General features: G+C 42.5%; 1 protein-coding gene across 2 annotated transcripts in view; it reads right to left on the reverse strand.

Annotated features, from left to right (window-relative positions):
* Positions 1 to 23,463, reverse strand: part of ryk (receptor like tyrosine kinase) — a 294,692-nt gene that overhangs the window by 105,456 nt on the left and 165,773 nt on the right. For both annotated transcript variants that reach the window (XM_059951330.1, XM_059951322.1), the window contains one exon: positions 21,715 to 21,801. In XM_059951330.1, coding sequence (XP_059807313.1) covers positions 21,715 to 21,801 — 87 coding nt within the window. The remainder of the gene's footprint in view (positions 1 to 21,714; positions 21,802 to 23,463) is intronic.

Raw genomic sequence — 23,463 nt, forward strand, 5'->3', positions numbered from 1 at the left:
CTGCACTATTGTCTTGTTTATTATTTATTGTAACGCCTGCACTGTTCTGTGCATTTTATGCAGTCCTGGGTAGGTCTGTAGTCTAGAATAGTTTTTTTCTGTGTTGTTTTTTATGTAGCTCAGTCTAGTTTTTGTACTGTGTCATGTAACACCATGATCCTGAAAAAATGTTTAATTTTTTACTATGTACTGTACCAGAATTATGGTCCAAATGACAATAAAAGTGAATTGACTTGATGATCTTAAAAGACACTATAAAGCACATCAGACTGAAATAGAAGAAAAACTGAAGCTAGTGCTTGGGTCTGAGTTATGGAAAGAATATGTGATTAAGAAAAAGGAAGAAATCAAAACAAGACAAAATATATTTCTTAAAAGTCTCATTAAGTAATGTTTATCTTATTTTATATTAAATCAATATATCATGTAAAAATGCTACATTTGTCTATATTAACATTTTTACAAGAATTGAATGGGGGTACAAGAGTTGTATGACACAACTGAACTCTTGCGTGAAAAAACTGACGCATGGAATGTAAAAGGTTAGCCACCCCTGATCTAGACTCTAAGTTAATCCTGCTTGCCCATAAACACACCTAGTGAAATAAACAGTTTGGCTCATCAGTCTCACCATATTTATTAGTTTATCCCTTGCTGCTCTTCCTTTCAATTTTACCAGTCATACCATCCTTCCTGGCTCACAGTCCTATCACCTGCTTCCTTGCTGCTGTGGCTCCCATCACCTTATCAATCTAGTTTAAACCCACCTGAACAGCACTAGCAAACTTCCCAGCAAGGATATAAGATGATGAGAGGTATTTATCGTGTGGATAGTCAGAGGTCTTTTTTCCCCAAGGCTGAAATGGTTGTTACAAGAGGACTCAGGTTTAAGGTGCTAGGGAGTGGGTACAGAGGTGTCAGGGGTAAGTTTTTTACTCAGAGAGTGGTAAGTCTGTGGAATGGGCTGCCAGCAAGTGGTGGAGGCAGATACAATAGGGTCTTTTAAGAGACTTTTCGATAGGTACATGGAGCTTAGAAATATAGAAGGCTATAGGTAAGCCCAGAAATTTCTAAGGTAGGGACATGTTCAGCACAACTTTGTGGTCTGAAGGGCCTGTATTATGCTATAGGTTTTCTATGTTTCTATGATATCAGTTCCCCTCCAGTTCAGATGCAAAGAATCTTGTTTGTACAGATTCTACCAGCCCTGAAAGAGAGCCCAATAATCCATAAATCTGAAATCATCCTTCCTGCAGCAGATCATTAGACAGATATTGAACTGCACTATGTATCTAGTTCTCACATCACTAACACTTGGCAGAGGAGCAATCCTGAGATTACAAACCTGTAAATCCTGTTTTTAACCTTCTACTTAGCTCTTTAAAATTATTTCACAGGACCTCACCTCTGCTCCTGCCTGTCATGGCACCTATATGGACTACAACCCTGGCTGCTCACAGAATTTCCAGTATCTGCTGAGAGATATCCTTAACCATGAATAGGGAAGCAACATAATGTCCCTGAGTCTTGACTGTGGCTATAAAAACAAGTTGCACCTTTACCACTGAAACCCCTATTTATAGCACTCTGTCTGAATACAGCATTCCCTTCTTTGCCTCAGAGCCGGGCACAGTGCTACTGATTCAGCTATTGTTGCTAGCTTCCCCTTCAAACTGTATCCAGAGGGTTATACCTGTCAGTGAGGGCAATACCCATAGGTAATCTTGCTTGTTTGCCTTCTCCCCAGACTTCTCCTGATAGTCACATATCTATCTGTAGCTGGCGCCTGGGGTATGACCACCTCACTGAAACTCTCATCTATGACCCTCAGAATCTCAGTTAATCCTCAAGTACGTGTACATCCTATGTACATCATCCTCCAGCTCAATTTCCTTCACAGAGCTAGTCAGGAGCAGTAACTGGTACACTTTCCATGGATATAGTCATCAGGGAGACTATGAGGTTTCCTGACTTCCCACATTTTGCAGGAAGAGCATTCCACTGTTCCGGCTGCCATTTTATTTACACTGTCAAAAAACTCAAGATCAATAGGAGAATAAAAACATTACTTGCTTCTCACCAAAGGCCCTCTAGCTAAATTCCACTCCTACACTGGCCCACTGCCAAAATGACCACTCAGCTTGACCCTATTTTCTTTTTATTGGCTGAGTACCACACACTTGAACATTCAGAATCAACTTTTTTCAAAGCTGTGGCTCATCCCTTCTGCTGTTTCTGGAAGCTGCAACAGGGATTTGCATAGAGAGCAATTACTCTGATGACAACAATTAATATAACCACCAGCTCAGATGGTTGATCCATAAAAAACCAAGACAAGGAGGCCACGACTTTAATCTACTGGCCAGGTGAAACAGCCTAATTCAGCAAAAGCAATGAGATAGAACTTCTGAAGTCATGCTAACAGTACAACTAGCACACTAGTTCCTCCTCTCAGAAGCCTGGCTTTGCAGCTTAAGCAAATACCACAGCTGGATCACCATAATACGAGCTCTGCACAACAAACAACATTGGAGATATTACAAACTTGCCACCTTTGTGCTCTCCACATCCTTTATCAATTTCATTTCTGACACTGGAGAGGAGGAGGCCACTGCATTCATGATATAATATTCAACACAGTGCCAAAATCTGTTTACAATGTTAATTACTGTTTCGATCAATTCTCTAATACAGCATTTTTTAAAACAGACAACCTTAGCCCTAAGTATCTCCTGGCATCCCTTAATAGCACCTCATTAGTTGTCCTTTAGGCCTTGTGACCAACCATGGAATAAATGGCTTAAAATATTTAAGCTGAAGTGCTCTTGGCAGGACTGAACAAAAATAAGTGTTTTTCTCCAACTTCCTGCAATTCTAGTAGCTGGATCTGGCGGAAATGTTTGTAAAGTACAAAGTTCCCACGGCATAATCACAACTTCGGAGAAGGAGCAGCTCAAATCTATTACATATCCTTCCTCAGGAAAGGATACAAAACTGCTCCACCAAGGGGACTGCACAGGTATAATGGAAAACCTAATCTGAAAGTGGAACACTCAGAGGAGCACTTACATAAATCAAAGTTTAACATATAAATCTTGTTCTGTTTTGATGTACAAAGGAATCTTAGTCACAGAGCACTGCAGCAAAGAAACATGTTCTCTGGCCCACATAGTCCATGCTAGCTTGGTTTTCTGCCTGGTTCTATCCGCCTGCACCCAGACTAGCCCTCCACATCTCTCACATACATGTACCCATCCGAACTTATGTTACAGTTGAACTTGCAGCTACCACTTCTGCTCCCAGCTCAGTTCCACACTTGCACCACCCTCAAAATGAAGTAGATCCCTCTCAGATTCCCCTTAAAACTTTCGCCCTGAAAATATGCCCCAAGAGGCATATAGTCTCACCCACCATGAGGGGAAAAATGGTGGGTCTCACTCCTGCATGTGTTCATCCTATCATAATTTTGTATATCTTGATAAGGTCTCCTCCAATCATCTTACTCTCCAGGGAATAAAGTCCCTTTCCCTGTAACTCAGGTCCTTACGTCCAGCAATATCATACAAATTTTCTCTGCACTCCTTTAAACTTATTGATGTCTTTTTTGTAAGTAAATGGCCAGATCTGCACACAATACTCCAAATTCAGTAAGACAAGTTCAACATAATATGCCAACTCCTGTACTTAATGTCCCGATTTATGAAGGCCAATATGCCCAATGCTCTGTGCCAAAACTCCAAAAGTTCTCTTTATGACCCTATCTACGTTCCAAGGAATTATGGATCTTAATACCAGGTCCCTTTGTTCTATTGCACACATTAATATGGCACACCACTAGTGACAGATCTCCAGTCAGAGAAACAACCATCTACTACTTACTATTCTCTGGCATCTATTGATAAGCCAACATTGAATTCACCCTGAATTCCAAGCAATTTAACCTTCTGAACCAGCTTCTCATGTGGAAATTTGTTTTTCTCGAGCCCATGTAGACAATATTCACTGCCTTCCCTTCATCTACCTTCTTGGTAACCTCTTTGATAAGTTATGTAAGAACAATTAGATATGGCCGCCATGTTGACTATCCCTTATCAGGCTGGATATTGTGGTAGATATTAGTAGCTAAAGCAGAGTTAGAAAAAGGGATGAGGTCCTGAACAGAAAATATAGGGAGCTAGGTAGGATGCTGAAAAGCAGGACCTCAAGAGTGGTACATCTCTGTATTACTACCTGTGCCATGCACTAGTGAGGATAAGAATAGGATGATATGACAGATGAATGAGTGACTGAAGAATTCATACCAGGGCAGAGATAGTCAATATGGCTGACCCAAGTAGTTATATATCTGATCCCTTAGAATATTCTCCCTTAATTCATGCATGACTGACGTCAGGCCTACAAGCTTATTCTTATAGCCTTTCTTGAACTATGGAACAAATTAGCTGTACTCCTGTCATCCAGCACCTCACCCTTGGCTAAGGATATTTAAAATCTCTCATACAGTTTCTACAGTAGCCTCCTGTTACGAAGGTGAAGCAACTCTGAAGGGTACAAAGTCGCCCTCTCCTTTTTGAGAATCGCAAGATCGCTATTATTTCGGGTCTGAGACCCAGGAAATGAGAGAGATACACATCATGAGAGCGAGAGACGTAGAATACACAAGGTTTGGAATGTCTCTTGACATAAGCGGAACGGAACCACTGATTACTGCCATTGTCTCTTGGAGAAGGAATTGTGTATACTATTCATTGAAACCCCTCAGGGGGCAACCAGAGTGGTCTGGTTGAGGGATTGCATCATCCCAACCTGATTGACATCTGAGACCCCCTGAGTAAGGATAAAAGAGGGTCTGGGGAACAACCCCTCTAGACGCACCAGGAGAAACGCTAGAAATCCCGTGACAGCGTTTTATAGCGAAAGTGCGTCCTCCCTTGCCTGGGTGGCGGGCTCACCACGGAAGAACGGTTTAGCTAAAGGAGAGGTCACAATTGAACAGCCACGACAACGAGACATCCGACGGATCGAAGTCATAAAGGAAGGTTGGCAAAACCCGTAGCAGTAAATGTTCCCATTCTCTTTCTCGCTCTCTCTCCAACAACTGCAACACAGCGACAACCAAAAAGACAGCAGCTTGTGTGAACTGCAGTGAACTTTATATTTCCATCAGACAATACATTATCCCCTAGACAATGATACAGCTTATTTCTTATTGATTATTATTATACCCGCACTTTTAGGTTTAGTATTGACGACGTATATTATCTGTATATTTGCATTGATATTATTTTTGTGTATTTTTACTAATAAATACTGTTAAAAATAGTATCATCAGACTTCAATGGACGTCTCTATGCTGGTAAGTCACCCAGTTACGGGATTCGTAACAACGCGGGGCCTCGTCTCGAGATTTGACACCAAATTGGAGGGCCAGTAAATCGGGCTTAAGTCCAAACTTGGATCTGGTTGCGCGGGTAACCAGACGGGAAACCAGCAAAGATGAACGTAGACGAATTTATAAAAAACCCGACTCTGGAGGCGCTAGAGGCTGCCACAAAGTCGGACTTGATAAATATTGCATAAGGACTAAATCTCGCAGAGGTGAGGCTGTCAATGAAAAAGCAGGGGGTACGGAGGGCCATAACTCAGTATTATATTGTGAAGAATGTGTTTTCGGCTGAGGTATTGGAAAATATCCCTGAAAAGGTACCAGCTAGCGGGACAGCTCAGTTAGAGTTGGAACATGAAATTAAGTTAAAACAGTGGAAGCAGCTGAAAAGGAGAAGGAAAGAGCCGAAAAGCAGAGAGAGCATGAGCTCCAGCTAAAGGAGTTAGAGGTGAAGAGGGAGCATGAAATTAAGTTAAAACAGAGGAAGCAGCTGAAAAGGAGAAGGAAAGAGTTGAAAAGGAGAGGGAATATGAGGAGAAGGAGAAACAGAGGAAACATGAGCTGGACATGGAGAAGTTCAGGAAAGAGAGAAGAGCTCAAGGGTCAGACCGAGAGGAGAGATTTAATGTTAGTAGGGAGTTTAGGTTAGTACCTCCGTTCGAGGAGACAGATGGTAATAGTTATTTCTTGCATTTTGAAAAGGTGGCAGTGAGTCAGAAGTGGCCCAGAGATCAGTGGGTGGCACTGTTACAAAGTGTATTAAAAGGGAAGGCACAACGGGCGTATGCGGCGTTGTCTATGGAGGAGGAGGAGTCTGAGAATTATGAGGAAGTAAAAGAGGGCATTCTTCGGGCCTACGAATTGGTACCTGAGGTCTATAGACAAAAGTTCAGAAATTTAAAGGAAGTGTGGAATCAGACGTATGCAGAGTTTACCTATGAGAAGGGTGTGCTCTTGGATCGTTGGTGTGCAACAGAAATGGTGGAAGAGGGTTTTCGGCGTCTCAGGGAATTAATTCTGATTCAGGAATTTAAAGGTTGTGTTTTGGATGATATCCGGATGTATTTGAATGAGAAGCCGAATAAGTCCATATCCGAATTTGCTAGGTTCGCAGATGAATATGCCTTAACCCACAAGACAAAGCCTTCCTCGAATAAGAGTTACCAGAAAGACCGTGGGAACGGTAGAGAAAGCCCGCCGGCTGAGGCAGATTCAGCCGGGAGCTAGTGGTAAAAATAAGGAGGAAGAAAGGAAAGTTGGCAGGAGGGGTCCTGGCTTGACTTGTTTTAATTGTGGAAAGTTGGGTCATATTGCACCTAAGTGCTTTGCTCTGAGGAAGGAGACAGGAAAAGGGAAAGCAGCAGTCCCTACAAGATGTATTGTGTTGATCAGTAAATCGATGAGAAAGCTCCAGGTAGATAGAATACAAGAGGGGCTTGAGAAATTTATTTCAGAAGAGACCGTGTCTGTGAAAGAGGGAGAAATACCAGTTCCAGTGTGGATCTGGAGACACTGGAGCTGAGCAGTCATTGATTCTCAGTAAGGTACTAGATTTTGGTCCTGAGACAGGAGAGGTAGCTTTGAGAGGCATAGTTAAAGGGACAGAAGCTGTGCCTTTGCATAGGATCATTATAAATTGTGAGCTGGTATCTGGACCAGTTGAAATAGGGGTGCGATCAGAATTTCCGAGAACTGACGTAGACATCCTTCTGGGTAACGATTTAGCTGGTGGTGAAGTTTGATCGGCCATGGAGCTGACGAGCCAGCCGGCAAGTGTTGAGGACCCGCTCCTAGATTCCAAGATCTATCCCGCATGCGCGACCACTCGCAGTATGTTGACAAAGGCAGCTGAGAAAGAGACCAGTTTAATTCAGGCCAGTATCAATTTGGCTGAGACGTTTTTACTGACCCTGTACCAAGAGGGGTTAGAGGGTGGTAAAACGGAGAATAGGGAGGTGAAAGAGAGTAAGGGAGAGGAGGTAGACCTACCCTTAGCCAGGAGGAAATTTATAGAGGCACGGAGTATAAATGAGAAACAGTTAAGGCTGTTAGAAGGTCCAGGGTTGGACATGGATGATCTGTCTGGCTTGACAGAACTGTTTGAAGAAGTTGAAAATTTTAAAGGGGTTCCCGATAATGAAGTGAGGGCAATTCTAAGATGAAAAGTATGCCATTACCTTGAAGGAGTCTGCTGGGTTGGCAGATGAGGGTGTTTCAGCCCGCAGGGTTGAGTTTACTCTGGAAGGGAGTTGCCCAGAGAGTAACTGGGAGGATCAGGGGAACTTAGAATTTGAAAAGGGGACGGGTATTGAAAGCCTGGAAGAGGCAGATGTCCCGTTTGAGTGTGTTCAAGATGTGGATGCACGTGGTACTGAACCTAGTAAATTAAACTCTGAGGTCTGAGGTTTTTGATTCAGTTAAGAAGGAATGCAGTCCTTGTGGGTGAGATGGACTTGGTTCAGTGAAGAAAGGGTTAACCTTGGTACTAGTGGGAAGTGAGAATTCCCAGTTGTTTGTGTTCGAAGGTGTGTTAGAAGTTAGTGAGGAGATAAAAGGTGGTGATGTGGGTATTATTATTGAAGGGAAAGGGAAAAGTGTAGTTCCTAAATTGAATGAAGAAAATTTAAAGTCTGGATTGGTGTCAGAAACTGTAACCAGGCTGAAGGGACAATGGCTTGTTAACACGGTGCCTGCGAATCAATTGCAGTTTGATTTGGAATGTAAAGGCGCCCCATGGGCTAACGTTATTCAAGGGTGTGCTGTGAAGAGACAGAATTTGAAATGCTGTTTGGACAAAGATAGGTCGCTTGCAGATATTAAACTGACAACTAATAGACTGAAGGGTCCTGAAGATAAAACTAACAACTTGCTTAAAAATAAAGAATTGTGTGGACGTTCAGAAAATGGGCTACGTTTGGAAAACATTGTTGATAAAATAACTCCTATGAAAGGAGCATGCAAAAGCCTATTCCACACTGGTAAGCAAGCTAACCACGTGGGAGTTAACTGGAAAAGAGGCGAGGGTTGACGGGATGCCACTTTAAATAACAGGATCCGGTTTTAAGGGATTTCGACAAAGCATGTAAATAATAAAGACAACCCCATGGAAGATTGACTGTTAAGTTTGAAAGTAAAAAAAAGATTAGCATTTGAATGAACTTTTGTAATATACACGAAAGCTAAGATCACAACTCTTTAGTTTTGTTTTGCTGAAGAAAAGGAATAAAAATAGGTGGTTATTAAATTGGAGTCTGATGCTACAGGAATTTATTAAGGTACAAGATATTAAGATATTAAAGGAAGTGACAATGTAATCACTAACCGTTTAGATGCTGAATTGAATGTATAACTGTATTACTCTGTAGTGACAAAAAAACTCTTTTATATTATGGTAGATTCTGAAATCCTGTAAGACTCTGTATTAATTAATTTTTACCTGTGGCAAAAATCCTTAGAAGGAAGGGGGTGTTCCGAAGGTGAAGCAACTCTGAAGGGTACAAAGTCGCCCCCTCCTTTTTGAGAATCGCAAGATCACTATTATTTCGGGTCTGAGACCCAGGAAATGAGAGAGATACACATCATGAGAGAGAGAGAGAGAGAGACGCAGAATACACAAGGTTTGGGATGTCTCCTGACATAAGGGGAACGGAACCACTGATTACAGCCATTGTCTCTTGGAGAAGGAATTGTGTATTGTGTATACTATTCATTGAAACCCCTCAGGGGGCAACCAGAGTGGTCTGGTTGAGGGATTGCATCATCCCAACCTGATTGACATCTGAGACCCCGTGAGTAAGGATAAAAGAGGGGTCTGGGGAACACCCCTTTAGACGCACCAGGAGAAACACTAGAAATCCTGTGACAGCATTTTATAGCGAAAGCCGGTGGGGGCTCGTGTGCGTCCTCCCTTGCCTGGGTGGCGGGCTCACCACGGAAGAACGGTTTAGCTAAAGGAGAGGTCACAAATTGAACGGCCACGACAACAAATGTTCCCACTCTCTCTCTCTCGCTCTCCAACAATTGCAACACAGCGACAACCAAAACGACGGCAGCTTGTGTGAACTGCAGTGAACTTTATATTTCCACCGGACAATACATTATCCCCTAGACAACAATAGAGCTTATTTCTTATTGATTATTATTATACCCGCACTTTTCGGTTTAGCATTGATGACGTATATTATCTGTGTATTTGCCTTGATATTATTTTTGTGTATTTTTACTAATAAATATTGTTAAAAATAGTATCATCAGACTTCAACGGACGTGTCTATCTTTGCTGGTAAGTCACCCAGTTACGGGGTTCGTAACACTCCAAAGAGTCTGATGGGATAACTTGTGTTTTATCCACCCTTATTCTTCTCAAAACAGCAAGCACCTCGTCTTTTATAATACGGATACAGTCCATGACTTCACTACTCCTTTGCCTCAGTTCTACACACACTAAGTTTTGTTTTCTGCGTATATACAGATGCAAGAAAATTATTTTACGATTCCCACCATCTTTTTTGGCTCCATGCATATGTAACGTGCTGTAAGGTTTCACTGCTAATGTAATGGCCTCTCAGTAATGTTTCACCAATAAGGTAATGGTTTCCCTGTAGCAGCAATGACTAGGGATAACAGGGGCTTTGGAATATGCGCTATTCAAAGAGAGGTTGTTGTTCTTTCTTGTGGGGCTGGGAGCAGGGATTTTGCGGTCTTTTGTTGGCAAGAGATGAAGAGAGAAGACGTGAATGAAAATAGTTGACAGACCAGCAGATGGAGTGGACTCGGAGTGAGGGTCTGATGGTCAGCGACTCTCAAAGAAGGCCAATGGGGAACAAATGGACGAATCCATGAGCTCCAACGTGCACATTAGACTGTTTCATTAAAATGAGCCCTTTTTCTTTTAATTTTCTGTACTAACTTTATAGTCAGATTAAGATTTATAAAGTTCAATCGTTAGTTGCGTACAGTGTACTGTCTGGTATTTTGCGGTTTTGATTTGTAACCAGGCAACACATCATGCAGCATCCACACAAACAAGATTTCTCAGTTTGGCTGGGCCAGAGGCTGTCTTCCCCTAGACAAACACATGCTGGTCGAACCTAAAGGTTACACATAGATGACCATTCTAGTCTTTAACAAGACAAATTTTGTCCTTTAATATCCATTTTCTCTCAATTCCTCTGTAGATGCTTTTGGGATTCTCCTCGAGTAACTCCATGTCTTCTTTTAGCCCTCCTGATTTCTCACTTAAGTGTTTTCTGCATTTGTTATATTCAAATATCTCATTTGATTCTAATTGCCTACAGCTGAAACGCTCCTCCCGTTCCTTTACCAAAGCCACAATATCCTTTGTTAAGCAAGGTTTCATAAACCTGTTAGCCTTGCATTTTATTCCAAAAGGAACACAGATTCTGCACTCTTTAAGGCTTCCCACTTACCAAGCATCTTTGCAGGAAAACAACCGATTTGAATTCACACCTGTCAGATTCCTTCTGATGCCATCAAAATTGGACTTGCTCCCATTTAGAATCTCAACCTGATAACCACTCCTATCCCTCTCCATAATTAGACCAAGTTATACATAACTACAGCCGGCCCTCCTTATCCGTGAATTCCACATGCATGAATTCAACCAACCACGAATTGTGAAAACCAGAAGTGCTGTTCCAGCACTCATTGTTCAAGCATGTACAAACTTTTTTCTTGTCATTATTCCGTAAACAATGCAGTATAACAACGATCAAAGTATACGGGAGGATGTGCATGAGTTATCGTGGATCAGGATAGAAAAAATCGGAAGTATTATTTAACGCCAGTATTATTTAGTATTAGTTAGTCAAATGTTTGTTTTAGTATATATTTTACCTTTCTATGCATATAAAACACAAGAACGTATGTTTCAGCGCCGGGCTCGGAAGCGAAAGTTCGTGAGTTCGATCCAGTGACAGACTGCTTTCGAGTGCACTCTCCACCGTGCTGGGTTGATGTTGGCTCCCAATAATTAAACCACTACATTGCTTAGTAATAATTGTAGCTTTCTTTGGGGCAGAGCCTTTCTCACTTTATCCTTTAAAATTGTTCCAATCATTGACTGACATAGCCTAACACTTTTCCAATGACTGATGGTGTTTCACCTCTTTCCAATTGCTTTATTATTTTCACTTTACTTTCAATCGTGATCGTGCTTATTTTTGTGAACAGAAACACTGCGGATTCAGAGCTCTGGTGCCGAGTCCTAATGTCTACCACACTGAGACAGGTTAAATAAGGTCTTGGGTTCCGCTGAGTCCTAAGGTCCACCGCATTGAGACAGGTTGAATAATGGAGCATCCGCGAGGGGTCCCAGAACCAATCCCTCACAGATAAGGAGGGTCAACTATATAGTCTCCAAAATTACCTCCATAATTACAGATCTATTCTCCATAACTATACCTGCAAGAAGTTCATCAAGCTACAGCTTCTTACAGACCACATTAAGGACTGGAGCTGGATAAATTCTGGATCACTTAGGAGATTAAGGACATGATTAACAGGAGATAAAAGTTCATTACAAATATGGTGTAGAACAAAATGACCGTCAGCAGAGGGAAAGGAGAAAAACAGCCAGTGCAAGGTACTGCTGTAGCCACCCCACTCAACAAGTACAATGCAGTGGATCTCTTGGAGGAGATAAAATAAAAGTTACCCACAGCAAACTAGGAAGAGGGGCAAGGTCCAGAAGAGAGAGTACAGACAACTAGGTAGGATGCTGAAAAGCAGGACCTCAAGGGTGGTAAAATCTCCGTATTACTGTCTGTGCCAAATGCTAGTGAGGGTAAGAGTAGGATGATCCAACCGATGAACGTGTAACTGAAGAAATGGTCTCAGGCCAGGGCTTCAAATTTGATGATCATTGGGATCTCTTCTGGGAAAGATATGACTTGTACAAAAGGGACATGTTACACCTGGACTTGAGGGGGATCAGTATCCTTGTGCGCAGGTTTGCTAAATCCTTAGGGGAATTTTTAAGAATTAATCTGACAGGGGAATGGAAGCTAGTGTGATAGGTCAGAGGATGGAAATGTCGGAGTAAAGACAGATGCAGCCTGTGAGGGACTGTGAGAAAGGACAGGCAGTGGATAGAACAATAATGCAAACAGTTGGACAGATTGAAATGCAACTATTTAATGTGTGAAGTATCAGAAAAAGGGTAATAAACTTAGAGCATGGGTCAGTATATACAGCTACAATGTTGTGCCCTGGCATGGCTGTCATAAGGACAGGAATGATTCTGACCCAATGATCCTGGGTTTAGATGTTTCAAAAGTGACAGGACAGGGAAGTAGGTAAAAGAGGTGAGGGAATGGCATTGGTAATGAGGGATAGCATCAAAGCTGTAATGAGGGGGGGCATTTTGAAGGGACTGTCTACTAAGTTAGTGTAGGTGGAAGAAAGAAACAGAAAGCAAGCAATCACTTTTTGGGGGAGTATAGGATAGAACCCCTCACCATCTCAATAGCGAAAGAGACACTGAGGTAAGACAAGGTAGCAGATTTCTGAAAGATGTCGCCAGTAGCCTATTCCACACACTCACCACTCTCTGCGTAAAAAACTTAACCCTGACATCTCCTCTGTACCTACTTCCAATGACATTAAAACTGTGCTCTCTCGTGCTAGCCATTTCAGCCTGGGAAAAAACCTCTGACTATCCACACGATCAATGCCTCTCATCATCTTACACAGCTATATCAGGTCATCTCTCATCCTCCGTCACTCTAAGGTGAAAAGGCCAAGTTCATTCAACCTATTCTCACAAGGCATGTTCGCCAATTCAGGCAACATCTCCTCTGTAAATCTCCTCAGCACTCTTTCTATAGTTTCCATATCCAGAGCTGAGCATTGTACTCTAAATGGGGTCTTACCAGGGTACTATATAGCTGCAACATTACCTCTCAGCTCCTCAACTCAATCCCACAATTGACGAAGGCCAATGCACAATATGCTTTCTTAACCACAGTCAACCTGCGCAACAGCTTTGAGTGTCCTATGGATTCAGACCCCAAGATCCCTCTGATCCTCCACACTGCCAAGAGTCTTACTATTAATATTATATTCTGCCATCATATTTGATCTAACAAAATGAACCACCTCATACTAATCTGGGTTGAACTCCATCTGCCACTTCTCAGCCCAGTTTTGCATCCTATCAATGTCCCGCTGTAACCTCTGACTGCCCTCCACACTATCCACAACACCCCCAACCTTTGTGTCATCAGCAAATTTACTAACCCATCCCTCCGCTTCCTCATCCAGGTTACTTATAAAAATCACGAAGAGATGGGGTCCCAGAACAGATCCTTGAGGCACACCACTAGTCACCAAATTCCATGCAGAACCAGCAGAACCTGTCTACAACCACGCTTTGCCTTCTGTTTGCAAGCCAGTTCTAGATCCACAAAGCAAGGTCCCCTTGGATCCCATGCTTCCTTACTTTCTCATAAGCCTTGCATAGGGTATCTTATCAAATGCCTTGCTGAAATCCATGTACTCTACAGCTACTACTCTTCCTTCATCAATGTGTTTAGTCACATCTTCAAAAAATTCAATCAGACTCGTAAAGCATGACCTGTATTTGACAAAGCCATGCTGACTATTCCTAATTATATTATGCCTCTCCAAATGTTATAAATCCTGCCTATCAGGATCTTCTCCAATAACTTACTAAGCACTGAAGTAAGACTCACTGGTCTATAATTTCCTGGGCTAACTCTACTCCCTTTCTTGAATAAGGGAACAACATCTGCAACCCTCCAATCCTCCGGAACCTCTGATGCAAAGATCATTGCCAGAGGCTCCGCAATCTCCTCCCTCACTTCCCTCAGTAGCATGATGTATATCTTGTCCAGACCTGGTGCTTCATTCAACATGATGTTTTCCAAAAGCTCCAGTACATCCTCTTTCTTAATGTCTACATGCTCAAGATTTTCAGTCCATAGTAAGTCATCCCTACAATCGCCAAAGTCCTTTTCCATAGTGAATACTGAAGCGAAGTATTCATTGTGTACCTCTGGTTCCATACACACTCTTCTGCTGTCACACTTGATTGGTCCTATTCTCTTACATCATGAGAGGCACTGATTGTGCAGATAGTCAGAAGCTTTTTCCCAGGGCTGAAATGGTTGCCACAAGAGGACACTGGTTTAAGGTACTGGGAAGTAGGTACAGAGGAGATGTCAGGGGTAAGTTTTTTACTCAGAGAGTGGTGAGTGCATGGATTGGGCTGCCGGCAACTGTGGTGGAGGTGGTTATGATAGGGTCTTTTAAGAGACTTTCAGATAGGTACATGGAGCTTAGAAAGATAGAGGGCTATAAGTAAGCCTAGTAATTTCTGAGGTAGAGACATGTTTGGCACAACTTTGTGGGCCAAATGGCTTGTACTGTGCTGTAGGTTTTCTATGTTTCTATCTTATCCTCTTGCCTTTCACATACTTGTAGAATACCTTGGAGCTTTCCTTAATCCTGTTCACCAAGGCCTTCTCATGGCCCCTTCTGACTTTCCTAATTTCATTCTTAATCTCCTTCCTGCCAGCTTTATAATCTTCTAGATCTCTACCACTACCTAGTTTTTTAAACCTTTCATAAGCTTTTCTTTTTGATTCTCAACTGCCTTTGTACACCAGAGTTCCTGAACCCTACCATTCTTTCTGTCTCACTGGAATGTACATATGCAGAACACCACACAAATATCCCCTGAACATTTCTGCCATACATTTCCTAGAGAACATCTGTTCCAAATTTATGCTTCCAAGTTCCTGCCTGATAGCTTCATATTTCCCCATACTCCAATTAAACGCTTTCCTAACTTGCCTGTTCCTATCACTCTTCAGAGGACTAGAAAATTGCAAATTTTACTCCATCTTCAAGAGAAGATGGGAGGCACAGAAAGAAAATTACAGACCAGCTAGCCTGAGCTCAGTGGTCAGGAAGATGTTGGATTCCATTATTAAGGATGCAGTTTTAGGGTACTTGTAGACACATGATTAAAATAGGCCAAGGACAGCATAGCTTCCTTGAGGAGAAATTTTGCTTGACAAATACGTTGGAATTTTTTGAGGAAATAACAGGTAGATTAGACAAAGGAGTCAGTTGATGTTGTTTACTGGATTTTTAGGCTTTTGACAAACTGTCAGACATGAGCCTGTTAAACAAAATATTACAGGAAAGATAGCTGCATGGATGGAAGTTTTGCTGTAGGAGGCAAAGAGTGGAAATAAAGGGGGCCTTTACTGGTTGACTGCTGGTGACTACAGATGTTCTGCAAGGGTTGGTGTTGGGACTACTTCTTCTCACTCATGTCAATGATTTGGATGACAAAATTGATGGTTTTGTTGCCAGGTCTGTGGATGATAGGATGAGGGCAAGTAGTGTTGAGGAAAACAAAATATTCTGCAAATGCTGGAAATCTTGAGCAACTCGCACAAAGTACTGTAGAAATTCAGTAGGTCAGTCAGCACCTATCGAAAGGAATGAACAGTCAATGGTTTGGTCTGAGATCCTTTATCAGGACTGGAAAAGGAGGAGCAGGAAGCCTGAATAACAAGTTAGACAGGAGGGAGGGAAGCAGTACAAGCTCTATGGTGATGGATGAAGCCAGGTGCGAGGGAAGATAAGTGGGGGGGGGGAGGAAGGTAGGCAGGCTGGGGAAGAGGGATGAAGAGAGAAGCCAGGAGTTGATTGGTGAAAATGGAAAGGAGCTGAAGGAGGAGGAATCTGATTGGAGAGAAGAGAGGCTCATGAGAGTCAACCCCTTTCTCCTGTCTTCTTCCTATAACCTGCAACACCCCAACTAATCTATCAACCCCACCTATCAACCTCTGCTTTAAATATTCTCAATGACCCGGCCATCATGGGTGTCTGTGGCAATGATTCACCACCCTCTGGTTAAAGAAATTACTCATTTCTGATCTAAATGGATGTCCCTCTATGCTGAGGTTTGTCCTCTGGTCCTCGACTCCCCCACTCCAGAAAACACTTTCTCTACATTCATTCTACATCGGCCTTTCAATATTTGATCGGTTTCAATGAGATCTTCCCTCATTTTTCTAAACTCCAATGAGTATAGAGCCATTAAACACTCCTCATATGTTAACCCTTTCGTTCCCGGGATCATTCCCATGAACCTCCTCTGAACCCTCTCCAACGTCATAATTAGATAAGGGGCTCAAAACTGCTCACAAAACTTCCAAGTGTGATCTGAACAATGCCTCACAAACCCTCAACATTACATTCTTCTCATATTCCAATCCTCTCAAAATGAATGTGAACATTTCATATGCCTTCCTTACTGCTGACTCAATCTGTAAGTTAATCTTTAGGGACAACTTCATCAGTCCTGATGAAGGGTCTCAGCCTGAAATGTCGACTGATTGCACCTTTCCTGAGGTTTCGTGTGTCTTGCTTGGATACCCAGCATCTGTAGATTTTCTCCTATTTAGAAACTAATACTTACCACATTAATTGAATATGGAGGACTGTCCATACCTAATATATTGCAGAATCACCGTTTAACAAAGAAAACAAACAATAAAAGTACAAAATACTCTCACATGGTTAATGGAATATTGAGAATGGGAAATAATCAAACTTGACACTAACTGCATGATGAAGTTGACTGGAATCATAACTTATTAAGTTCCATGAATTGGAGTACTGTGTCCAATTCTGGACACCTCACTATAGGAAGGATGTGGAAGCATTGGAAAGGGTACAGAGGAGATTTATCAGGATGCTGCCTGGTTTAGAGAGTCTGCATTATGATCAGAGATTAAGGGAGGTAGGGCTTTACTCTCTGGAGAGGAGGATGATGAGAGGAGACATGATAGAGGTATACAAGATATTAAGAGGAATAGATAGAGTGGACAGCCAGCGCCTCTTCCCCAGGGCACCACTGCTCAATACAAGAGGACATAGCTTTAAGGTAATGGGTGGAAAGTTCAAGGGGGATAGAGGAAGGTTTTTTACTCAGAGAGTGGTCGGTGTGTGGAATGCACTGCCTGAGTCAGTGGTAGAGGCAGATACACTAGTGAAATTTAAGAGACTACTAGACAGGTATATGGAGGAATTTAAGGTGGAGGGTTATATGGGAGGCAGGGTTTAAGGGTTAGCACAACATTGTGGGCTGAAGGGCCTGTACTGTGCTGTATTGTTCTACGTTCTATAGAACATGTGGCTTTGGTGGTGTTGGCGGATGTGGGGGGGGGGGTGAAACGGTTAGGTCCCTAGCACTCAGTCTGGCTCTGTGAATCAGAAGGGACAGGCTGTGGTGATGCAGAATTCATTAGTTCAAGGAACAGAAAGGAGGTTCTGTGGATGAGGACAAGACTCCCAGATGGTATTTTACCTCCTGGGTGCCAAAGGTTTGGGACATCTCAGATCGAGTCCTCAACATTAAGTGGGAGGGTGAACAGCCAGAGGTCCTGGTCCACATAGGTACCAATGACATAGGTAGGACAAGTGACAAACTTCTGCAAAGTGAGTTTAGGGAGTCAGGTGCTAACTTACAGGACCTCCATGGTTGTGATCTCACTGCCATGTGCTAGCAAGCCCAGAAATAAGACGATTATACAGTTTAATTTGTGGCTGGTGTACGAGGGAAGTTTTTTAGATCATTGGGCTCGCTTCCAGGGAAGATGGGATTTAAACTAGAATTGCAGTGGGATGAATACCAGAACAGATAGTGGAGAAGTTGTGGAGACAGATGTTAAGATCTCAGGCAAAGTCAGGAATCAAAAGCTTGAGCATGGCGCAACTAATGTACTGAGCTGCACATACATCAAAGCAAGAAGCTTTGGAGGAAAGGTGGATGAACTCAGGGCATGGATCAAGACCTGGAATTATGATATTGCAGCCATTAGTGAGACTTGGTTGCAGAGGCAGAACTAGCAGCTTGATATTCTGGAGTTCCATTGTTTTAGACGTGACAGGGCAGAAGTGATTAAAGGAGGAGAGGGGGCATTACTAGTCAAAGAAAATGGCATGGCAGTGCTCAGTCAGGACAGACTGGAGAACTCATCAAATGAGGCATTATGGGTGGAACTGAGTAATAAAAAAGGCATGGGCACGTTAATGGGGTTATATTACAGACCACACAACAGTCTGTGAGATTTAGAGAAACAAATTTGTAGAGAGACTGTTGCAGGAAACACAAGTTTATTATAGTTGTGATTTTAACTTTCCACATATTGACTGGGACTTTCATACTGTAAAATGACTAGACGGGATAGGAGTTGGTCAGATGCGTTCAGGTAAGGTTTCTCAATAGTCGATCTGCTATTAGGGAATTAGAGAGGGGAGATGACAGAAGATTGTGTAGGGGAACATTTTACATCTAGTGATAACAATGCCTTTAGTTTCAAAGTAAATAGGCAAAAAGATAGCTCTGGCCCGCATTTGAGCTTCTAAGTTGGAAAAAGGCCAACTTTGATGGTATCAAGAATGTCTGACATGTGTGAATTGTGAAAGACTGATCTCTAGGAACATGAACTTGGTAACTGGGAGGCCTTCAAAAGTGAAATTTTGAGATTACAAAGCTTGTATATGCCTGCCAGAATTAAAGGTACAGAAATACAGGCATAACAAACCTTGGTTTTCAATAGACAGGTGTATTCCAGGTATAAGCAGGTGTGAACAAATGAGGTGCAAATGAGGTATAAGAAATGCAAGAGAACACTTAAGAAAGGAATTGGGAGGGCTAAAAGATTGCCTTAGCTGAAAAGATGAAGGAGAAACCTAAGAGATTCTATGGATATGTTAAGAACAAAGGGATTGCAAGGACAAAATTGATCTTCTATTGGCATGGAGCCAAAAGAGCTGAGAGAGAACTTAAATGCATTTTTTGCATCCGGACTCTACATCTATTACAGAGGGGGAGTTGTCTGCTACCTTGGAGCAAATTAGGGTGGATAAATCCCCAGGGCCTGACAGGGTGTTCTTGACCTTGTGGGAGGCAAGTGCAGAAACTGCAGGAGCCCTAGCAGAGATATTTAAATCACCCTTAGCGACAGGTATGTATCAGAGGATTAGAGGTAGCCAGTGCAGTTCTGCTGTTTAAGAAAGGGTCTAAAAATAGGCTGGTGAGCCTGACATCAGCAGTGGGAAAGTTATTGGAAGGTATTCTAAGAGACCAGATATATGAAATGGGCTTAAGGGCCTATTTCTGTGCTGTACTTTTCTTTGACTCTATGACTGTAAGTCAGGCGATCAGTGGCAGGAAGTATAAGAAACCGATCACAGAATGGAAGACTGACAGGGTAAGTTAACTCAGACTGGGGTAAGATGGGAAGTGGTTCCATGGTTTTGACTTGGAGATCACAAACACAATTCCAAATTTTATAGATGACACCAAACTGTGGGATACACTTGAAAATGAGTAAGAGTGTAGGAATTCATAACTAACTCAAGATAGGATTCCAGACCTAACCAATTCCCCTCTACCACCACTCTCCTCCGTCTAGCGGAATTAGTTCTTACTCTCAATAATTTCTCCTTTGACTCCTCCCACTTCCTCCAAACCAAGGGTGTAGCCATGGGCACCTGCATGGGTCCCAGTTATGGCTGCCTTTTTGTTGGCTTTGTGGAACAGTCCATGTTCCAACTCTATACGGGTATCCATCTCCCTTTTCCTTCGCTACATCGATGACTGCATTGGTGCTGCCCCCTGCACGCATGCTGAGCTTGTTGACTTCATTAAGTTTGCCTCCAACTTTCACCCTGTCCTCAAATTTACCTGGTCCATTTCCAACACCTCCATCTCCTTTCTTGATCTTTCTGTCTCCATCTCTGGAGATGGCTTATCTACTGATATCTACCATAAGCCTACAGACTCTCACAGCTACCTGGACTATTGCTCTTCCCACCCTGTTTCTTGCAAAAATGCTATCCCCTTCTCACAATTCCTCCGTCTCCGCTGCATCTGCTCTCAGAATGAGGCTTTTCATTCCAGGACGAAGGAGATGTCTTCCTTTTTTAAACAAAGGGGCTTCCCCTCTTCCACCATCAACTCTGCTCTCAAACGCATCTCTCCCATTTCCCGCACATCCGCCCTCACCCCATCCACCCGCCACCCCACTCGGGGTAGGGTTCCCCCTGTCCTCACCTACCACCCCACCAGCCTCCAGGTCCAACGTATAATTCTCCGTAACTTCCACCACCTCCAACAGGATCCCACTACCAAGCACATCTTTCCCTCCCCCTCCTTTCTGCTTTCCGCAGGGATCGCTCCTTATGCGACTCCCTTGTCCACTCAACCCACCCATCCCTTCCCACCGATCTCCCTCCTGGCACTTATCCTTGTAAACGGAACAAGTGCTACACCTTCCTCCCTCACCACCATTCAGGGCCCCAGACAGTCCTTCCAGGTGAGCTGACACTTCACCTGTGAGTCGGCTGGTGTGGTGTGGCCTTTTATACATTGGTGAGACCCGACACAGACTGGGAGACCGTTTCGCTGAACACCTGCCAGAGAAAGCAGGACCTCCCAGTGGCCACACGTTTTAAATCCACATTCCATTCCCATTCTGATATGTCTATCCATGGCCTCCTCTACTGTCAAGATGAATCCACACTCAGGTTGGAGGAACAACACCTTATATACCGGCTGGGTAGCCTCCAACCTGATGGCATGAACATTGACTTCTCTAACTTCCGTTAATGCCCCTCCTCCCCTTCTTACCCCATCCCTGACATATTTAGTTGTTTCTTGTTTTTTTTCTCTCTATGCCCATCACCCTGCCTGCTCTCCATCTCCCTCTGGTGCTCCCCCCCACCCCTTTCTTTCTCCCGAGGCCTCCTGTCCCATGATCCTTTCCCTTCTCCAGCTCTGTATCACTCTTGCTAATCACCTTTCCAGCTCTTAGCTTCATCCCACCCCCTCCGGTCTTCTCCTATCACTTCGCATTTCCCCCTCCCCCCACTACTTTCAAATCTCTTAGTATCTCTCATTTCAGTTAGTCCTGATGAAGGGCCTCGGCCCAAAACGTCAACAGCGCTTCTCGCCATAGATGCTGCCTGGCCTGCTGTGTTCCACCAGCATTTTGTGTGTGTTGCTTGAATTTCCAGCATCTGCAGATTTCATCGTGTTAACTCAAGATAAGCTTGAGTTGAGCAATTTTGCAAGGTTGAATAAAAATGCTTCATAGAGTGAAATAAAAGGAATAATTTAACAGGATAGAGGAGCAGAGATTGAGAGACAATTGGAAAATTAATGAAAAACACCACAGATGAATAATGCCAAATCCCAAAAGAGTTTTGAAATGGAGGCAGCTAGCTAACTGGGCTCTGTATACTATATAATTCCTTACCTTTTACTGTTTTAGCAAACACATATTTTTCTTTACTTGGGTCTTTCTCATCAATTAAAATTCCAAGAAAGATACGACCAAATGTACCTGAAATAAGAAATTATCCGAAAATTAATAAAGTAAGTAATCAAATTTGTTAAATTGAAGTTCATAAGTAACTTACAAAACTTATATTCTCTCTTACTGCATTAAAATTCTTTTAGCCCATATATAGTATCAGCTTCTAATAATTATCAGCATGCAAGATTTCAATGATTATTGAAGCGCTTAGTTGCAACCACTTATGCTGTTAAGTGTGCAATTGTACTGGCACCAGGTCTGCATCTCATTTCCTGGTTCACTTTTACCTGCCTTTTGCACCCTTACTACGTCACATTGGCTCTATACCTGGAGGTCAAACTTATGCTGCTGCTGATCAGCAGCTGTGATTGTTTCATTCAGTTAAACAGGAAGATTAAACTGATCAGACTGATTATTTCATGCTGATACATTTGTATTTCTATGCTATATTGACTGTCCTGTTGTACCTACTAATTATTACAAATTACTATAAATTGCACATTTAGAGACATAACTTAAAGATTTAAGTAATAAAGTCAGTTCAATTCAATTCTCTTAACCCAACAATTTTCATATGATTGGTACACAAGTATATAAAATTTTGACCAACGTTCTTAGACCAGAAACATTAACCAAGTTTCTCTTATTACAGGTGCTACCTAACCTAATAAGATCTTGCAACATTTTGTCTTATAGTTCAGATTTTTAGAGTTGCTCTTTTGATCCCAACAAGGTTGTTTTTTTTCTGGTACAAAAGGTTGGTTTACAGGTGCACAGCAGGGTGGTTATGCTGCAATTATACCATGTACTACTGGTGAGGCCACATGGTACTGGTGTATGCAGTTCTCATCTTATTTAAGCAAGGATATATAGGTTTTGGAGGCTGTGCAGATACAGATGAAGTTCACCAGGTGGATTCCAGAGATGAGGGAGTTAGTCTATGAGAATAGATTTTGTCTCCTGAGACTATATATGATGGAATTCTGAAGAATAAGGGGATCTTATGGAAACATATAACATTATATAATGGGCAGATAAGACAGAGGCAGAGAAGTTGTTTCTACTGGTAGATGAGAATGAAATGAGGGAAAGTGGACTCATGATTTAGGGGAGTAGATTTAGGTCAGAGTTGAAAAGGAATTGCTTTTCTCAGAGTGTAATAGATCTGTGGAATTCTCTGCCTAGGGAAGCAGTAGCGGCTATCTCATTTAATTAGACAATTTAATTAGTACAGTATGAGAATTAAGGAGAAAAAGCAGGTAGCTGGATCTGAGACCCATCCAGGTTAGCCACGATCTTATTAAATGGTATGACATTCCATTTTCAAGGAGTGCAAAGTGCTAACTATCTAGCCTAAAAATCACAGACATGCAAAATACAGCATGGAAACAGGTCATTTGAACCAACTTGTCAAACCATCTATGTTTGGCCCATAGTCCTCAAAACCTCTATGTACTCATTCAGATGGCTTTTTGAACGTTGCTAATGCATCCACCTCAAACACTATTTCCCATCCTTCGCACAAAGAAGCTGCCTCTGATGGTCCATTTAAACCCGTGATCTTAAACTGTTCTTTTGCAATGCCTCCCTGGGGGAAAAAAATATGCTTTCAACCCTGTCTATGTCCCTCATGAACATGTATATCTCTTTCAGATTACCCCTCCGTTTCCTGCACTTCAGGAAATAAAG

This window comes from Hypanus sabinus, chromosome 2 (genome assembly GCF_030144855.1).
Source record: "Hypanus sabinus isolate sHypSab1 chromosome 2, sHypSab1.hap1, whole genome shotgun sequence".
In the NCBI taxonomy this organism is placed as follows: domain Eukaryota; kingdom Metazoa; phylum Chordata; class Chondrichthyes; order Myliobatiformes; family Dasyatidae; genus Hypanus; species Hypanus sabinus.